The following is an 18,374-nucleotide window of genomic DNA, read 5'->3' on the forward strand; positions in this document are numbered from 1 at the left end:
AATGTTTTTCTTTCAATCGAAAGTTTGTTTTTTCGATCTAACATAGATGAGAGTGAGCGTTGCCGTCACAAACAACATGGAAGAAAATTTTTGCTGCCATGAAGCGCACCATCCTGGATTTAACAGGCATAGCGAATTAAAGCAATGTCAGCACAGTGTCCAACTCCTGAAATGCAGTTTCCCAAGGCCGAAATAACCTTTCTTTGTGACACACTCTGAGTGAAATTTCATTTCATTTTTCTATTCAATCAAAACCAAAATCAACACAAGCAACATTGCTACAAGCATCTGGATCCCTAGCCCGCAGGCTAGTTGGGATCTATGCACATAACATTCAGAAAACTAAATCAACAGACAGCAGAGACATGGAACACACTTTCAAAGGAGCAAAAAAAGGTCACCACCTGTTGCCATAGTACGACTTTAGCCGTGCAGAGAATTTAGTATTTTGCGTTACAGTGGACGCGCACTAAACGAAACTCACATAAATGAAAACGTCTCTTAAATGAAACAATTTCAAAACAAGTACCTAGTTGGTTTTCTATAAAACCAGTGCTGAGGCGTGCTCGACAATCAACTCCATTTTGCGTGCAACACGCTTAAATGAAACTGAAACTGAGCATACGCTGTATCGACACTGACACAGTCTTCGTTGGTGTCAATATCGGGAATCCAATCCAATCCAAAGACATCTTGTGCACTTTGTTGAGTGGACGCCTTTTTACACTTTGCGGTCGTCGCTTTATACGTGCATATAACATGGAGGGAACCGCTAAAAAGTGTCCCCATAGTGCCTTGACTTTAAACGTCAAAATTCTTGAAGACGTGAAACGTGCCAAGGAGTCTTAAGACTTCTATTGCAAAAAAGCATGGTATCCTGAAGTGCACGCTTTCGAGGATACTGAAGGACCGCGACAAGATTAAGAAAGTATACAACAGCGGCGCTTTCGCCCCCGATAAGAAGAGGATGCGTCTAGCCAGCCACGCGGACTTTGAGAAGGCACTTTTACTGTGGTTCAAGCATGCCCGAAGTTCGAACCTTCCTGTGACCAGGCCTATTTTGCAGCAAAACGCGAGAGACATCGCACTCGAAATAAGAATTGAAGACTTTAAATTCAGCGACGGCTGGTTAAGCCGGATCACGAAGCGCCACGGCCTTGTGTTCCGCACCATAGCAGATGAAAGTGCCGCTGTTGACAAAGGAGTCTGCACTGACTGGCAGCAGCAGCAGCTACAAGAAGTCCTTGGAAATCATGCGCCCAGTGATGAGATTGGCTGAAGCCATTTAGTAACAGCTTTTTGGAGCAGCCAAAAGGGCATTTTGGAGCAGGGAAACAGGCTTTTGGAGCAGCTGAAGGCTCACTGCCAAGTGGAAAAATAGATTTTGCGAGAAGTAAAATAGCAAAATAAGGAGGAAGCCTTTGGGAACAAAAAGGTGTTGTGCAATAAACGGGGTGTTAGGGGCATTTCGATGCGGGCAAAATGCAAAAACACCCATGTACTTAGATTTAGGAGCACATTAAAGAACCCCAGGTGGTCCGAATTATCCCAGAGTCCCCCACTACGGCGTGCCTCATAATCAGATCGTGGTTTTGGCACGTAAGACCCCATAATTTAATTAAATTAGAGGCAATTGTGCAACATCATATGTTGGCCCAAGTAACTAATTTTAGAACTTCAGCATCATTTAATTTGCTATGTGGCCAAGTATAGATCAGCGCGGTGTTATAGCCACCAAGCCCCTTTAGGACAGCAGTTATAAATGGACAACAAGCAAGTCACTGAAACTTTTATTTAAAAATGACTGGAATGCTAATGACAAGCTTACAGAAAAACAATGAAAAAACACTATCAACGGTTCTGAACATATATGAACTGAATAATAATTATGTACATGTAACGACAGCACAACTTCTCAGTTTCTTGGTCTAATAATCAGAAAGCAGTAGACTTGTTCTGTGCCTTTTTCTGAAACAGCATCATTCACTCTTTAACTCGACTGAATCTAATTGACAAGTCACTGCTACAAATTGGCGTGAAAACCTCCCAAATCCAAACATTAGAAGACAAAGTTATAGCCTTAAATCGGGAAGTTAGCAAACGGTATGAAAAACTGACTGATCTCGAAGACCGCAGTCGCCGATCAACCTTAATTGTCTTCGGTGTCAAAGAACAAGATCAGGAAGATGATGAGGCATTGCGTAAAGCTGTCATCAGTGACATATTTTTAGAAAAACTGCAACAGTCCTGCAGGTCTGTCGCACGTATTCATCGTCTTGGAAGACAGCCAGGAAGAAGGCCTGTTATAGTATATTTTCACAATTTCACCAGCGCTGCGACTAGGAACAAGAACAGAACAAGCGCTTGTCCTTGTCTTCCTTCTCTGTTCTTGTTCCTAGTCGCAGCGCTGGTGAAATTGTGAATATGTACCAACTAGCTCAAACCACCATTTTGCTACAGTATATTTTCAGGATTATTTAGAAAAAGCGGCTGTTTTTCGCAACGTACATAAGCTAAAAGGTAGCAGTATATCTATTCAGAATGACTACAGCAAAAAAACTCTGAGAGAAGGTAAACTTCTATGGGAAACTGCTAAACCAGATGTCGACAGCGGGAAACGTGCTTTTCTTATCAATGATAAACTGAAAATTGATGGCTGCTTCTATGCTTGGGATGATAATCGAAATCAACGAATTGCCATCAGCCGCGAACGCCAAACTTCTGATAACTAATGAGGCAACACCTGCGTCGTTTCTAAACATCTGAGAGTTCTAAATTTCAATGCTAGAAGTATAGTAAATAAGGCTGAACAGCTTGAATTTCCTTCTCAAGTATGACCCACACATTACAATTTTCACAGAAACGTGGCTGCATGATGGTGTTAGCGACAAAACACTGGTATCACCATCGCATAAGATATTTCGCTGGGATCATGGATCTAGAGGCGGTGGTATTGCTATCATTTTAAAAAGCACGATTACCTCCGAAATTCTTCCTCAGATTGATAACCATGAAAGTCTATTTGTTAAGATTAACTGTTGGGGACATGTAGTTGTGGTATGTGCAGTTTATAGGCCACTGCCATCCCCTCCCAAGTTCTTGATCTCACTACGTGACTACATGCTTGCGCTGCAAAACCGGAAAATTATTATGGCGAGTGATTTTAACCTACCTGCAGTGGACTGGCTACATAGGCCTGAAATGCAGCTTGTTGACAGCCCTGTTTTTGACACAATGCTTGCATGCGACTTAAAACAAGTCATACTTAAAAACACGCGCGATAATGGTGACACTGGCTCAATATTGGATCTTGTATTTGTTAGCAAGAATATTACAGAGTTCGAGGTTTGCGTGGAGGAGGGAATATCGGACCACAAGCTTGTGCTGTTCAGTTGCAGCCTTGATAATCACTAGAAAAAATACATTAATGGTTGTAAAACTGTTAAAGACTTCAGTCATGCCAATGATCAATCCGTGCTTGGTGAACTATGGAAGCTGGTTGACAACTTACCAAAAACTGACATTACTTCACTATGGCAGGCGTTTGTAATTTGCTGTAAATACTACATCGATGCCTTTGTTCCGACCAAATGCTTAAAGCACAGCGAACAAACCCATGGGTTGACAGAAAAATTATACAATTAAAGCGTAGGCTAAAACGCGCACAAAAGCGGAAGAACAGAAACCCCGTAGATATTTGCCAACTGCAAACCCAGCTTTCTGATGCATTATTGCTAGTCCAACAGAAATATTTTTCCAGTACCTTGCCGAACTGATAAATTTTGGCGGTACCTTGGAAATACAGTAGACTCGCGATAATTCAAACTCTGATAATTCGTACTTTCGGTTAATTCAAACAAAAATCAAATTTTTGGTTGGTTCGCCATGTTTTCAATGTATTTTAAGGCCGCTTAATTCAAACACCGCAATTCGGTTAATTCGTACTTTTTGCTTGTCCATACCGGAAAATTATCGGCTATCGTTGCCACCACTGGTGAAAAATCTGACTTCTTATATAACCACAACAGCGGAAAATGTTAAAATAAGCTCACTATGGCCTAAAAAAATAAAAGAAAGCGAACAAGAGCCTAACAAACAAACGTTCGAAACAAAAACCTCCCGAAGGGCACATTGTTGCTCAACTTTCCGTGGCTTGCTGGCATGCTTGCTAGCCAGTTCAAAGCAGGAAGTTCGAAATTAAAACACACAACCCTCAAAACTTGTGGAAATGACGACTGTCCACCTGCGTTTGTCAAAACGCTCAAAACTGACGTAAAACCTGACGTAAAAACAAAGAGCGCGAGAAAAGGAAAAAAAAAAGGTGCGAAAGTGACGCGAGTAGCATCGGCCGATTCCGAATCACGTGCATCATGTCTCCGCGGGGGAAGTACCGAACCCTTTCTGTGAAAGAAAAATTGGCAGTCATAGAAGAAGTTGAGGCTGGAGCGAAGAAGACTTCTGTGGCATTGAAGTATGGAATCACAAAAAGTACGCTGACAACGATTGTGAAAGCGAAAGACAAGCTGCGAAACAACGCAGGCCATTTCGCTCCCGACAGAAAAAGGCTTAGGGAGGCGGCGCATCCGGAGCTTGAGAAGGCAGTTTTTCTTTGGCTGAAGCGCGCTCGGAGCTGCAGTCTACCAGTAAGTGGACCAATCCTGCGAGAGAAGGCCGAACAACTGTCTTTGCGCTTTGGAATTGAAGACTTCAAGTGCAGTGATGGATGGGTGTCGCGATTCAAGGAGCGACATGGCCTCACTTTCAAAACAGTAAGTGGAGAAGCGGCAGCGGTCGATGAGGCGGTTACTACCGACTGGCAGCAGACGCGTCTTCAGAGCCTACTGCTTGAATACTCCCCGGCTGACATTTATAATGCTGACGAAATGGGACTGTTCTTCAAGTGCCTTCCTCAGCAAACATTGTGTCGCAAGGGGGAACGTTGCACCGGCGGAAAGCTGAGCAAGGAGCGGCTCACAGTCATGGTTTGTGCCAATATGGATGGTAGTCACAAGCCCGAACTTTTCGTTGTTGGAAAATCGAAGCGTCCGAGATGCTTTAAAGGCGTCCGAACTCTTCCCGTTTCTTATGCAGCAAATACACGTGCATGGATGACGCAATCTTTGTTTGAGGATTGGCTGCGGAAACTTGACGTGCGGTTTAAGCGCGATAAAAGAAAAGTGCCGATGATAGTGGATAATTGTCCCGCTCACGGTGACGTGGAGGGGCTGGAGGCAATTCGTCTTGAATTCCTCCCTCCAAACACAACAGCTGTCCTCCAGCCTCTGGATCAGGGGGTAATCAAATGTCTCAAGATGAACTACAGAAAGCTACTCCTTAAGAGGATGCTAATATGCATGGATAATTCCATGTCGTACAGCGTAACACTGCTGTCGTCTGTGGGAATGCTAGCCGACGCATGGAGTGCAGTAACATCGGCAACGATACGGAACTGCTTCCAGCATGCCTTGCGCATACCAGGCCACACCAGTGATACCTTGCCTGACTGCGCTCGAAATGAAGGTGAAGACTGCCTCCAAATGGAGAGCGATGAAGCAAGGCTAGTGCTTTCTGCACTCCAAGCACACAACATAGCTGCTGACCTCGGTGAATTTGCGGCTGCCGATGATAACCTCTGCGTGTGCAGGGAAGACACCCTGGACGACTTGGTGGCTGAGGTGCTGCCAGCACAGTACAGCAGTGAAAGTGAAGAGGAATCAGAAGAGCAATCCTCTGTGACAGCAGCACAGGCCTTCCACTACCTTGCCGAGGTCCGCAAATTTCTGACTGTAGAAGAAAATTCTCAAGAACAACTGGCTGCTCTTAATGGAATAGAGAACTTTGTTCTTAATGCACATGTAAAGAAAAAACAATCAACAATTCATGATTTCTTCAAACGGTCTAGTCAGCCATAGATTTCCATTAAACTTGTTCTGGATCCTTCACCTCTGCTCTGTTTTTACTGTGTAATTAAAGAGTGAAATGTTTGAAATATGATTTAAGTGGATAATTAATTGTAATGTGCGCTGTAATCTTGCTCAGAGTCATATATGCGAGAACTTCCGATAATTCAAACTTCCTGATAATTCAAACAAAATCCTGGGGTCCCTTCGAGTTTGAATTAACGATAGTCTACTGTAAGAGCACACACTTGCAAGAAATAAGGCAGCACGATAATGTGATTGCTGATCCACAGGAAATTTCCAACATAATGAATGAATAATTTCATTCTGTATTCAACCAGGTCGACAGTGTCACGGAGGCTTCGTCTTCTTGCTACCAAGTGTCAGACTTCATATCTTTTGAGGGCGTGTTTTCATTAATGCTAGAAGTTAAACAAAAATCTTCTGAAGGCCCAGATGGCATACCGAATTCCTTCCTTCATCGTTACGCCGAGCCTATTGCACACATTTTAACAGCTATCTTTTCTTTATCTATTAGCACGGCAACTTTACCTGACGATTGGCGTGTGGCCCGTGTCATAGCAGTCCACAAAAAACGTGACCGCCAGCTTGTGGAAAACTATCGCCAAATGTCACTGACATCTATGAGCTGCAAAACACTAGAACACATCATCGCTCACTACATAACAAATTTTCTTGAAGCTAACAACTTACTCTCTCCATTTCAGCATGGATTTCGGAGGGGTTTGTCGACATGTACCGAACTTTTAACAACTGTTCACGAAATCACTCTAACACTTGATTCTTCTGGGCAGGTTGATCTCATCTTCCTTGATTTTAGCAAAGCGTCTGATTGCGTTCCTCATGGCAAACTTCTCGAAAAACTTACTAATTTTAGTCTTCCTGCATTCATCATAAATTGGATAAGAGCGTACCTTTTGAACCGCACTCAGCTCGTGGATGTCAATGGCCATGCCTCCAATGTGTTGCCGGTTTCGCCCGGAGTGCCTCAAGGAACTGTACTGGGACCAATTCTTTTCTTAATCTATGTTAATGATATAACTAGTGCCGTTCACCCTCATGTTAACATCAGGTTGTTCGTGGACGATTGTCTGCTCTTTAAACAGGTTACAGGCCATGACGATCAACTTCAGTTACACAATAGTTTAGCCACACTTAATGAATGGTGCACGGCTTGGTATGTGACCCAAACACTGAAAAAACGGTCTTACTTCGCGTCACGAACAAAGAACAGGCAATTTCATTTTCATATTGCATCAATAATACTCAAATAAAGGAAGTCACAGAATACAAATAACTAGGCGTAACGTTTACAAGCACTCTTTCGTGGTCCAAACACATTGATAACATTTGCGCATCCGCTTCCCGAAAACTCGGCTTTCTGCGTCATAAGCTGAAAACAGCACCTCTTGATTTGAAAATGCTAGCCTACAGAACTTATATTGCCGAAATTAGAGTATGCAGCCATAGTATGGGATCCCTTTCATCTAAAGCATAAACACAAACTTGAAATGGTTCAGAGGCGAGCAGTGATGTTCATTTTCAACAAGTTCAGGCCCACTGATTCCCCGTCACAACTCATAGCTGACAACCATATACCTATCTTAGAATTGCGAAGAACTAAAGCACGACTTAAATTTCTATTCACGGTGTATGACAAGTCGCTAGAATTTAATGGACGGCCATACATTCAACGTTATCTGCCACGCGTGTCAAGGCACCGTCACACTCACAATTTGTTGCCTTTCCATGCCCGTACTAACTTGTATAGATATTCTTTTTTTCCTCGTACAGTTAGTCAGTGGAATGGTCTCCCCTCTGAAATTTTTTCCACTGATAATGTGGCCAGGCGCTGCTGCTGTATTTTGCGTTGTGACAGTCTGTGACGTTTTTTCCGTAATTTTATCAGGTTATCATTATTCTGAGGGGTAGCGTACGCAAGTTCATTTCTGTGAGATTACGTAAAAATCATTCTACATAACTGAAATGCATGCTTGTTTACTTTTGTTCTCTTCCCACGTTTTGTTCTCTTTCACACGTTAAACGCAAGAGCTTACTTATAATTGGTGTTAATCAGGAGAAAATGTTGTACAGCATGCCCACCTGCTTGGTCTCGTTGAGACCGCAGTATTTGTAAATAAATAAATAAATAAAATCTTATCGGCTTTTCGTCTACGCAAAAGGCATCATCTTGGATTGAGGTAGATTTACTCTGCAGTAGGATTGGCTTGAGATACTTTTCGTACGTGATTTTTGCCAGTAGAGGTACCTGCTATCTCTGCCACTTCGAGGTGGCAGTCGGATTTTCATCGCCGCCAACTTGCTTTTTGTTGCCAACGTTGTTGTTGCGAGCAGTTATCGCTTGTCTCATACGCTGAAAATTGGTAAATTGGTTTTTGGGAAAGGGAAACGGCGTAGTATCTGTCTCACATCTCCCTGAACTGGGTGCCGTAAGGGAAGGGATAAAGGAGGCAGTGAAAGAAGAGGTTAATTTTGACCACCTGGGTATCTTTAACATGCACTGACATGTCACACAGCACATGGGTGCCTCTGATTTTCGCCTCCATCGAAACGCTGCCGCCGCGGACGGGTTCGAACCCGGGTACTCCGAATCAGTAGACAAGCGCCCTAACCACTAAGCCACCACGGCGGGTAAAGTTCACCATTCGCCGTTTCGTCACTTGGGTTTCTCCGACCGCGTCGATCGAGTGGCGCTCCGTCTTCACAAATTTACATCCGTTTGCCATTTTGTGATTGCGTCCGGCAGAACACCGCTTGGAACAAAAGGTGCCTTGTCTTTGCGTGTGTCTTATGAGCGGTGCGGTGCAGACTCGGGTTGTGCACAACATGGCTCCGCCGGTGCCGCCGGGTCCGTCAAAGAAGCATGGGAAGTATTCAGCTAAATGCCGTGACCTTGCTGTCTAGAGTGTACAGTGAAAGCACAACTTTGGCGCAAATACAGGCGCAAATCATCGCCAGCAAGAGAAATTTTCCGCACGGTAAAATCAGTGACTTTTCTAAGCTGATTTCATCTCAATAAAGTGATTTTTTTTGTACTTCACGGATTTTTTGGACTGTTCGGTTATTCGGACCATTTTTTGGGTCCCTTCGAGTCCGAGAAAAATCAGTCGGTGACTGTATCGTCAAAAGTGGATCGCAATGTACACATTGTTGCCCATCATCAGCCCTTCATCGCTCTCTGTGTATTGTGCCGAACTGTCAAGTGTTTTAATAGCTTTTTTTTTGTAATAAACTTTCAAATAAGAACAGCGTTCTTCCATACTTGTTTCATATGATTCCTGCTTCACTTCGCGTTTTTACTCAATGTTGCTACCCCTAGCGCCACATGTCACATCGCATGTTCACTACACAATGATCTTTGTAACTGGCCGTGTGGCAGCATTGCATACAGATTGAAGATTTCGATGGCCGCTGACTCAATGGGCATTGAGATTACCCATGTCACAGGGGTATTGCAGAATCTCAATGATATGATCACAGTTGATACAAAATTTGGGATGATATGAGTTTGTGAAATTTCCTGGCCAGACTGTATTGTATGCTATGGGCAGAATTTCGATGTCCCCAATACTCTTCCTCGCCACTACGGCTGAAAAGCATGCTCCACCACCATAGTGCTGCCCACACGTCGCCCGATTGCCAGTCACGCGGTACGCACCCAAAGCAGTGAGCAAGCAGTGCCGTGCGGCCTGCACATCGCCGACGTCACAAGTGAGAGGTGGCGTGCACATCACCAACGTCACGAGTGAGATGTGGCGTGCAGCCCGCACATCGGCGACGTCAAGAGTGACGTCCCATCAGCCATTACAGGTCTGTATAAATACATTTCGAGTGCTCCTAGATATGAATTTTGTTAGCTTTGGATGACACGAATTTCTGATGAAACGAATACTTTTTGCGAGCTAGTGAGATCGAGATCCTACAGTATTAGGTGTCACACAGCATAAATCCTTTTTTCACGAAGGAACTTGTCACTGGGAAATGTGTTGTAAGGCACTCCCATCGTCTCCTTTGAGTGACTCATGCATCCAAGAACATTAACACAAGTCACTGCAATCATTTCAGCAAACACAAGCTGCGAGTGAAGACCACAGTCGAGCCCATGAAACCTGCTCACTTCCGGGCCTCCACATGTCTGCTCTGTGCCAGGCTGTGCCAAGCCCATGTCATCATGCAAAGGGTTGGCCATAAAAATCTTCAATTTCATAGCCAGAATCGGGAGGATGGGAGGCTATCTTTAAAGTTATTTTGCGAGAAAACTAAATTGTTTTCAGGCCTGTCGTTTGGCACAAAATCTTTACTTCAAAAAGAACTTACAATGCAAAATTTATTGAAACCTGTGAGCGTCAAAAAAGCCAGAGTTTCCCTTAACATCTAATATTGTGCACAAGCTACTCAAAATTTTCAGTGCTCGCATACCTCCATGTGTAAGTTAGCAGGGGTGAGTGAGTGATAATATGGTGCAAGTAAATAACAAAATGCTTCATCAGCACAAAGAGGGAAAGCCACTGACTGCTCTTGCATGCGCTTGACGGCGTTTCGCTGTTCCTTGGCAATTCTGGATGCTTCCTGTTGTTCACGCCTCCGCAGTGACACCAGCATCATCATCTCCTTGCGCCGCTGCATCTCATTTTCAGCCTCCTGCACAAATATACGCCAGCTTTTATAACTTGCACTGGTACAACACTGAGGATGCAACTGCTCTAGACTCAATTTGTACCCTTGACAACATCCACTATGATGGGCATTGGTTAAACATTTTCATAAAGATCTGGGTGCTTACTGTGGAGTTCCTGAAAAGAAAGGAGATGGCAGGTAAGCGTGTACAGTTTCAAATCCAGTATAATAACTGTTTTGTCAAGCACTACATCCATATAGCAACACTTTCAATGCAATGATCCTAAGAGAGAGAGAGAGAGAGAAAGGAAAGGCTGGGAGGTTAACATGCAAGTAATGCCCATTCAGCTGTACCCTAGACATGTGGAGAGAGGACGATAAAGGGAGCGAATAAAAAGGTATGATAAAGGAATGAAAAGCCATGGCCATGCCGTCTTTCGGACCATAACTAAACAGGATGGCCAACACGAGCCTACGGTGTCCTCAGCAACACTAGAGTGTGCAAAGCACACTGCCATATGATGAATAGGGAGAACTGTGTGAGGACTTTGATTATGCACAGAATGGTTAGCTTTTTTCTAGATGAGGTGAACCAACACTAATGTGGTAGGTAAGAAAGGGGAAATTGGCACAGTGATGATGACAGGCCAGAGCAGCACAACCACATTCCCTCAACACTTTTCCCCTGGTCACAAGACTTGTGACCAAGTCCATGAGAAAACATTGTGCCCGCTTTTGAGTGACAGCACTGAAGCCCTGCACTGTGCTTTGAAACCAGCGACATGTGCACACTGCTAAGCAGTTCAGTCACTGCGAGTGTCCTGCAAGGAGAAAGTCAGGTGTTGGTCTGGCCTGACCACGTTCATTCGGATGCGAGCTGCAATAAAGCCCTCCAGGCAAGCTAAAGAAGACCGTGCGTGCCACGACTCATAGCCTTGATGCCACGTATCTTTTATGCGCTGGATTTTAAAAAATTCCTGTGCGCAAAATACTGGCCTAATAGAGAGCAAAACCCACTCACAAGGTAGAATGTTATTGCCTAAGTTGTTTGAGATCTAAATAAACATCGGTACTTGCCAGTGTTTGGTGGAATTAGCGAGAAACTGTTTTCGGCTACAAGTGCAGTTTTTGCAGACGCGAGCCAAGCAGCCGGTCTCAAAGGCTGCGCCATCTGCCGGACGGCAAGACGAACGACGTCTCGGCTCGGTGGATGCGAGAAGTGCGCTCTCTTCAGAGATGGGGTTCGTCTGGCCGCCATAATAATAACACAAGGAACATCACTGCTTCCGCTACTAAATACCGCACTGATAACGTGACATCAACAGCACTGTAAATACTAATCACTGATAAGTTGTCGCTTGTGAGTTGCATGCTCATCCGGCAGATGGCACAGCCTGTGAGACCGGCGGCTTGGCTCGCATCTGCAAAAACTGTACTCGTAGCCGAAAGCAGTTTCTCGCTAATTCCACCAAATACGGGCAAGTACCGATGTTTATTTGGATCTCAAACAACTTAGGCAACAATATTTTACCTTGTGAACGGTGTTTTCTCTCGATTAGGCCAGTATTTTACGCACAGGAATTTTTAAAAATCCGGCACATAAAAGCACAAGTCCCTGTAGATACAGCGGACACCCTTCAGGGTAGACAGCATCCCCATTGCAGCTGTGTGTCATTCATCTGCTGCAGAACATTGCTTTCCGTGGTGCACACCAGCCACAAGAAGAAAAAATACGGACACCATGGACAAAAATGTGGAATAAAGAAAGGGCATGGAGAGCTTTCCAACCATACAAACAGCCACAGCAGGCACCAGAGAGCCCTGCTGTTGCCCCACCCTTCAGTTGATCTTGCGTATTGCACTAGCAAGGCAACAATGGCACGCAAGCTTCCACTGCATCTGAGAAAAATGCAATTCTGACTGACACTGGGTCACTGGGCTGGAGAAACACTATTCTGTTTGATCTTTTCTTTTGAATTTTGTCAATGGTGTAACTGTCATCTGCATGCTCCGATTTCTATACTTCTTTTTGCACTGGTCTCGGGTGTCAAATGCCGGACAGGTATGCCGGACAGGCTGCGCGGTGAGGCCACGATGGACAGCCAGGAGAGACCATACACACCTGACCAGTAAAAAAGCACTCTCTCCTTCTTCAGCTTAGCTAGAAGCCAGAAGACGCCATTAAGCTGCTGAAAGGCATCAGAAATCCTTTGAGCCAGAATAACTGGCAACAAAAAAAAAAATGTTCTTTCAGCCCGCATGACAGCAAGGTGGCTGCCTCATAAACATGCCTCACGAACATGCCTGCAGTATCTCTTCCAGCCAAAGTCAAATGTTGAAACAGTAGACTTTTCGCAATTGCCACTCTATGCAAAACAGATTTGCCAGAGTACTCAGTGTACTCCCAGTGCCACACAAGGCTGACAACTAACACGCTTGCAAGCCGACTTCAGCACTGCGAGTAAAGAGGAAAACACGTCTGTTGCATCACTCACCGGGTCAGGATTCACAAGGTCAGCACCAATGACAAAGCCAACACCTAAGGCCCCACTGCCACTACAAGGCGGTGCCTGGTTCTCAGATGGTGCACCACTCACAGGGCTCTTCGAGTCTCCTGGTAAAAAGAAATAAAATGTGCCCTCAGAGTTGCAGCAGAGTTGTGGGACATGCACTAATGGTGAGGACAGCATGCCTTGTGCCACTCGCAGACAAAATCCACAACATCATGCAAGCGAACTGGGTCCATTACCAAAGTTCTAGCATCACCCTATGCCCACTGCTGTGTGTCGCCAGCATTTCAATGAAGTGTGCGCTTTACACTAGCAGTGTGTGATTATCAGATAAATCAGACATCAGATACTAAGGCGAGAGCCTTTAATGGCTTATACTCGCGGTGATCGTCCGTCCGTTAAATTGCCACCTAGGTCACATGACCTTGTGATGTCATGTGATCGTAAAGTCACGTGACCTTAAGATCACAGAAAGATCTATAATTTGTGTAAAAATTACAAACGGCTTTCGCCTTCCCACAGTTTAGAGATATCTAAGTGCCTACAATGAATTTTTATTGCACAAAAATTGTGCTGCACTCATAGTCATTTCCCAGTCTTTGAAAGGGCAACTCCAAGGTTTCTTTGGACATCCATGCATTTCATTGAAACTTTCATTCTCTGAAATGCCTCTGTGCCAAATTTTTTTTAAATTTGGTTTTTGAGCAAAAAAAATGGTGCAGTAACAGTCTCACATTTCCGTGGACACCTGAACCGCGCTGTAAAGAAAGGGAGTAAACTGGGAGTGAAAGATGAAAGAGAAAAAGGTGCCATAGCGGAGGACTCCAGAAAAATTTCGACCACCTGGGGATCTTTGAAGTGCACTGACATCGCAGGCGCCGCAGCGAAGTTCAAACCCGGGAACTCCGGCACAGTAGCTGAGCACCTTAACCACTGAGCCACCACGGCGGTCCTGATTTCTGCTGCAATTTTTTATTTTCCGTCAAAGACTCCCGCCTCCCAAGGACGCATGCCTTCAGTCTGGTTACTTGTTTGCTCAAGTTATTTCCCCCACGTAAACCACGAACTGTACCGTCACGGTCTATTTTTGAGCCGTAAGGAAATTTCATATTTCCTGAAGCTGGTGGCTATCTATGTTCTGCACTTTAAGGAGGCTACGAGTGAAGGTGGTCCTACTTTCAAAATATACATTAGGACAATGGCATTGCGTCTCAGATACAACGAACACTTATGGCTGCAAAACACGGTTACAGCAAACGAGGAGGTGCTACAAACTCGGCTCCGCAGTCAAAAACCACTGCTTCTTGCAGAAGAACAAAGAAAGGGATGAGCTTCTCCTAGCCTCAGTGTCACCCCCCCCCCCCCCCCTCCCTCCTCATCTGACAGAAATAACGCGGCAACCCGACACAGCAATAACAACAAAAACAAATAACAAATAAGAAATATGGGACACATGGTATGGCAACTATTCTTTTCACCAAATGCGGCTGTCAAAAACGCATGCCCTGACAGGCGGCATAGCAATGCTGGAAAGTGCAGAAGCTTCGCGTCAGTGGCTTTCTGTGCACGAGCGTGAAAGGCAGTGACCAGTGGTCATCATATGTCTTCGGGAAAACTTGCGGAGTCCAGTGCTTTGGAAGCTACGTTCCCGTACGCGACATGCACGACACAAGGACCTGAATGAAGCACGTCTTTTTTTATTAGATGAGTGTGCCACTAGGCATGAGTTTAGAGGAGCATGGAGATTGCAGGCGACTTGTTCTGAGTGCTTTGTTGAGTTCTGTCACCAAATGGTGAAAGGTAAAGCAAGAAGGTCCTTCTCAGCTCTACAACCCTGTCGCGCACCTCATGCTGCCTTTCCTCACTGCGGTGACCACGCTCTTCTCACCAAACGTGATGAGCAACACCAGGCACTTGGCATTCATGTGCTCAAGGTGTCCTGTCAGTGGCGCATTCCCAGCGCATACTGACAGCATCTGATGGACAAATTGGTGCGATGTCACTTTCTAAACTTCTCTGCTCTCTGCCATGGACTGATAATGTCCCATGGGTAGAACTGAATGTGGAGTGTATCAAGAACTGCTTCTTTAAGGCAGTGCATTCAGGTACCCAGGAACGATGGAGGACGTACACTGTCGAACAGCACGTTATCAGACGCATGTGTCGTTGATGCGCAGCTGGCCCGACCTGATGTCTCCTGCAACGACTTCATTGGTGTGGATGATGACACCTACATCGGAAAGCCATAGACTAACTTAAACAATAGTATGCTTAGTGCGAGATCTTTTCACACTGCCAGAAATCTGAGGAGGATGGCTAGGGGGTCGACCGACTACCTGCTGCCGTGACTGTTTCACCGCAATTAGTTGCATCACATTCTTAAGCCAGCTTGTTGGCAGCAAGGTTATCGGGGAGGAGCATGTGACTGTGCTGGAGCCCTTGTAAAGCACAGTAATGGGGCTCAGTTTGACTAAGCAGGCGCGCATAAAGCAATTTAACTGTCCGACATAGTATCTTGGCGGTAACATGGGAGGTCCACTTACTACGAACCTCGGATACAATGAACGCAATCTGCGCAACTGTCAGGTTCGTTATAAGTGAGCTCAACTATATAGCTTTCGCAATGTATTATGCCTTGTTAATGTGGAAACTTGCTGTTTAGACAATGCACGGGTTGAAAATGCGCTAAGTCTGTTCGGTCCCATGTATTCTTGCCCCATTTGTAAGGACCACAAGAAACAAAACCTGAACTCCCCCGCTAGGACGACAGTGAACAGTAGTGAGAAAGTGCAATTGCTTCAGGTATAGTCTTTTTTGTCTTGAGGTTTCATGCTTTAGAGTGACAAGGTGCCTGACCGACATTCCTTCCCACTTGCATTGCTGGGAAGAAAGCTTTCTGTGTAGCTCCTGCTGCATTGACAGCCATAATCAGCAGCAGTCAGCCAACAGCACACCAATATCCACTGGTGCTTTGTAGAGTGTGCACAATCATACTAGGAGATGTATCTTCACATCATGAGATGCCATAAGGCATCTAAGGGGCTATTCGGTGCATCAAACTGCATTGTGTTTTTTAACACAATGGCGACCAGAGTAACGCATGCTTAGCCCCAAATTTTATCTTTTTTCAGTTCTAATGGACATCTCTATGCACAAAAGTAACCGTTAAACAAGGCATGTTTTTTATGAATACAATAAAAGAGCTCGTTAACATGAACTCTAGAGGGACAATGACACAATTCAAATTAACCGAAGTCTGAAACTAATGAAAGTGAATAGATTTTACAGTACACTGCAATAAGAAGCAGTAGGGCAGTGAAATTGTGTGTTGTACTGAGTTTAATGGCACATAGGCAGCTAAGGCCATCATGCGCCCCGCCCCGCTCAACGTTTAGAAAAGTTCTCAGCAAATCTAGAGATATGAAAAATCATCGGTGGTGTAGGGGGCCTACAACATTTTTACTACCTAGTACAAACGTTTAGTAAAGCAAAGAGAAAAAAATTTAGAAATGGCTAATGGCAAAAGCCTTAAAGAAGATCGGGTAGCCTCAGTGGCCATGCTAGGCTGGGCAAGTATCTCGAGGCTCCCAACCAATGAAATAGAGATCTCAACCTTCTTTCAGGAATAAGGAAGTGGCTGAGGTGCATCAAAAACCAAGAAAAACAGTGGGTTAGTGCTCCATCCCACATCACTGCCAGCTTCGTCTTCTTCATCACATTACCGGGGGCCACCAAGCGACTGTCCCAATCTTAAATAGAAGAAGGCACTGACGACAGGACACATGAACTGGTGATGGGCTTCAGCAACAACAAAACAGAAACGGCAAGGCAGTGAAGTTTATAAAGAAAACATGCTTCGTTTAATAAGCTAAAAACATAAGGCATGTGCACAACTGCATTATCACTTAAGAGCAGTGCTGGGTGAAAAGGGATATATTCATTAGAAAATTGGCTGAAGTACTTTTTCGAGTTTTGAGCACGACAAAATATGGCTGACTGAGTTGATCGCCACATTTTTCACACAGGGGTTTGTCTTGTTTTGTTAACAGAAAATAATGTGTTAGGTAAGTGCGTCCAATGCGAAGTCAATATAAGATTACTTCTATGAAACGTTTCTGATGCCTGCATGATTTCCATTCTCCCAAGATGGGCTTCATGGAGTGTAGTTAGTTGTTTACTTCGTTTTTCCCAAGCCGTTAGCCATTTATCTTTCAATGTAGTGTGTATTGTTACGTAACAGCCAGCCAAAGAATGAGACTAGATGACTGATAGCAATGAGATGATATAATGGCTGCTGGCCCAGCGAGAGCGCTCCGTCCCACGTCACTGCCAGCTTCGTCTTCTTCGTCACATTACCCAGGGCCACCAAGCAATCGTCCCAATCTTAAATAGAAGAAGGCACTGACAACGGGACGCATAAACTGGTGATGGGCTTCAGCAACGACAAAACAGAAACGGCAAGGCAGTGACGTGATGGCTGCCATGATAATAGAGATGAGATAATGAGTCCCGGTCCACGAAGCTTCCTGGGCCGCAGGGTGCCAGGAACTAACAGCCGAGGCCCCAGGATGTGCTGAAAAGCCTGGGCAGGGGAACAGTGTCTTCATGTGTGGGCAGCGTCTCGAGTCGATCGCATCATAGGTTCTGGTCGCGGCAGTATTGTCATTTCGTCGTGTCTTCTGGTCGGGGCTGGGGTGAGCGGCAAGGTCGGTTCAGGCCTGGCGGTGCGGACCAGATGCACACAGTTGATGACCAAGGCAAAAGCAGGACGCCGAAGCTCCAGAATCAGGATTCCGATTGCTATCCAGCACCTCCACCAAATATATGACGGCAATGAGATGACTTAATTGCGCTGGCCTAGCACGAGCGCTCCATCCCGCGCCACTGCCAGCTCTGTCTTCTTCGTCACAGTATTAACCTCATGCAGTCTCTATCGGGCATGTTGATTTCACCACTGTAAGCTCGTGAAGCGCATGTGTCTGCTCTCTCATTTCCCTCTATCTCAACATGGATAGGCACCAGCAATTCTTACCTTGTGACCTTGTGTTGTGATTTTTTTTGTGTGTACTATTATGCTTCCCACTAGGGGTTCAGCTACATTTCTAGAATGCAGTGCATGACGTAGGCTCAGTGAGTGAGTGCTACTGTATTTTTCGTGCTATTGTATACTAACGTATGCCACCGTATTTCTTGATGAATAATGGTGTGTATATATTTTCCCTCACAATCGCATCTTAAAATACTAATGCACTCTTGAGTATAATAGAAAATCATTGCAAAGCTTATGCAATTGCGTTGTTTGCTC

At 44.9% G+C, this 18,374-nt stretch overlaps 1 protein-coding gene across 1 annotated transcript in view; it reads right to left on the reverse strand.

Annotated features, from left to right (window-relative positions):
- Window positions 1–18,374, reverse strand: part of Patronin (calmodulin-regulated spectrin-associated protein patronin) — a 147,950-nt gene that overhangs the window by 35,998 nt on the left and 93,578 nt on the right. Inside the window, 2 exon segments of the mRNA XM_077630731.1 lie at window positions 10,456–10,583; window positions 13,055–13,173. Coding sequence (XP_077486857.1) covers window positions 10,456–10,583; window positions 13,055–13,173 — 247 coding nt within the window.

Source organism: Amblyomma americanum, chromosome 7 (genome assembly GCF_052857255.1).
Source record: "Amblyomma americanum isolate KBUSLIRL-KWMA chromosome 7, ASM5285725v1, whole genome shotgun sequence".
NCBI classification, from domain to species: domain Eukaryota; kingdom Metazoa; phylum Arthropoda; class Arachnida; order Ixodida; family Ixodidae; genus Amblyomma; species Amblyomma americanum.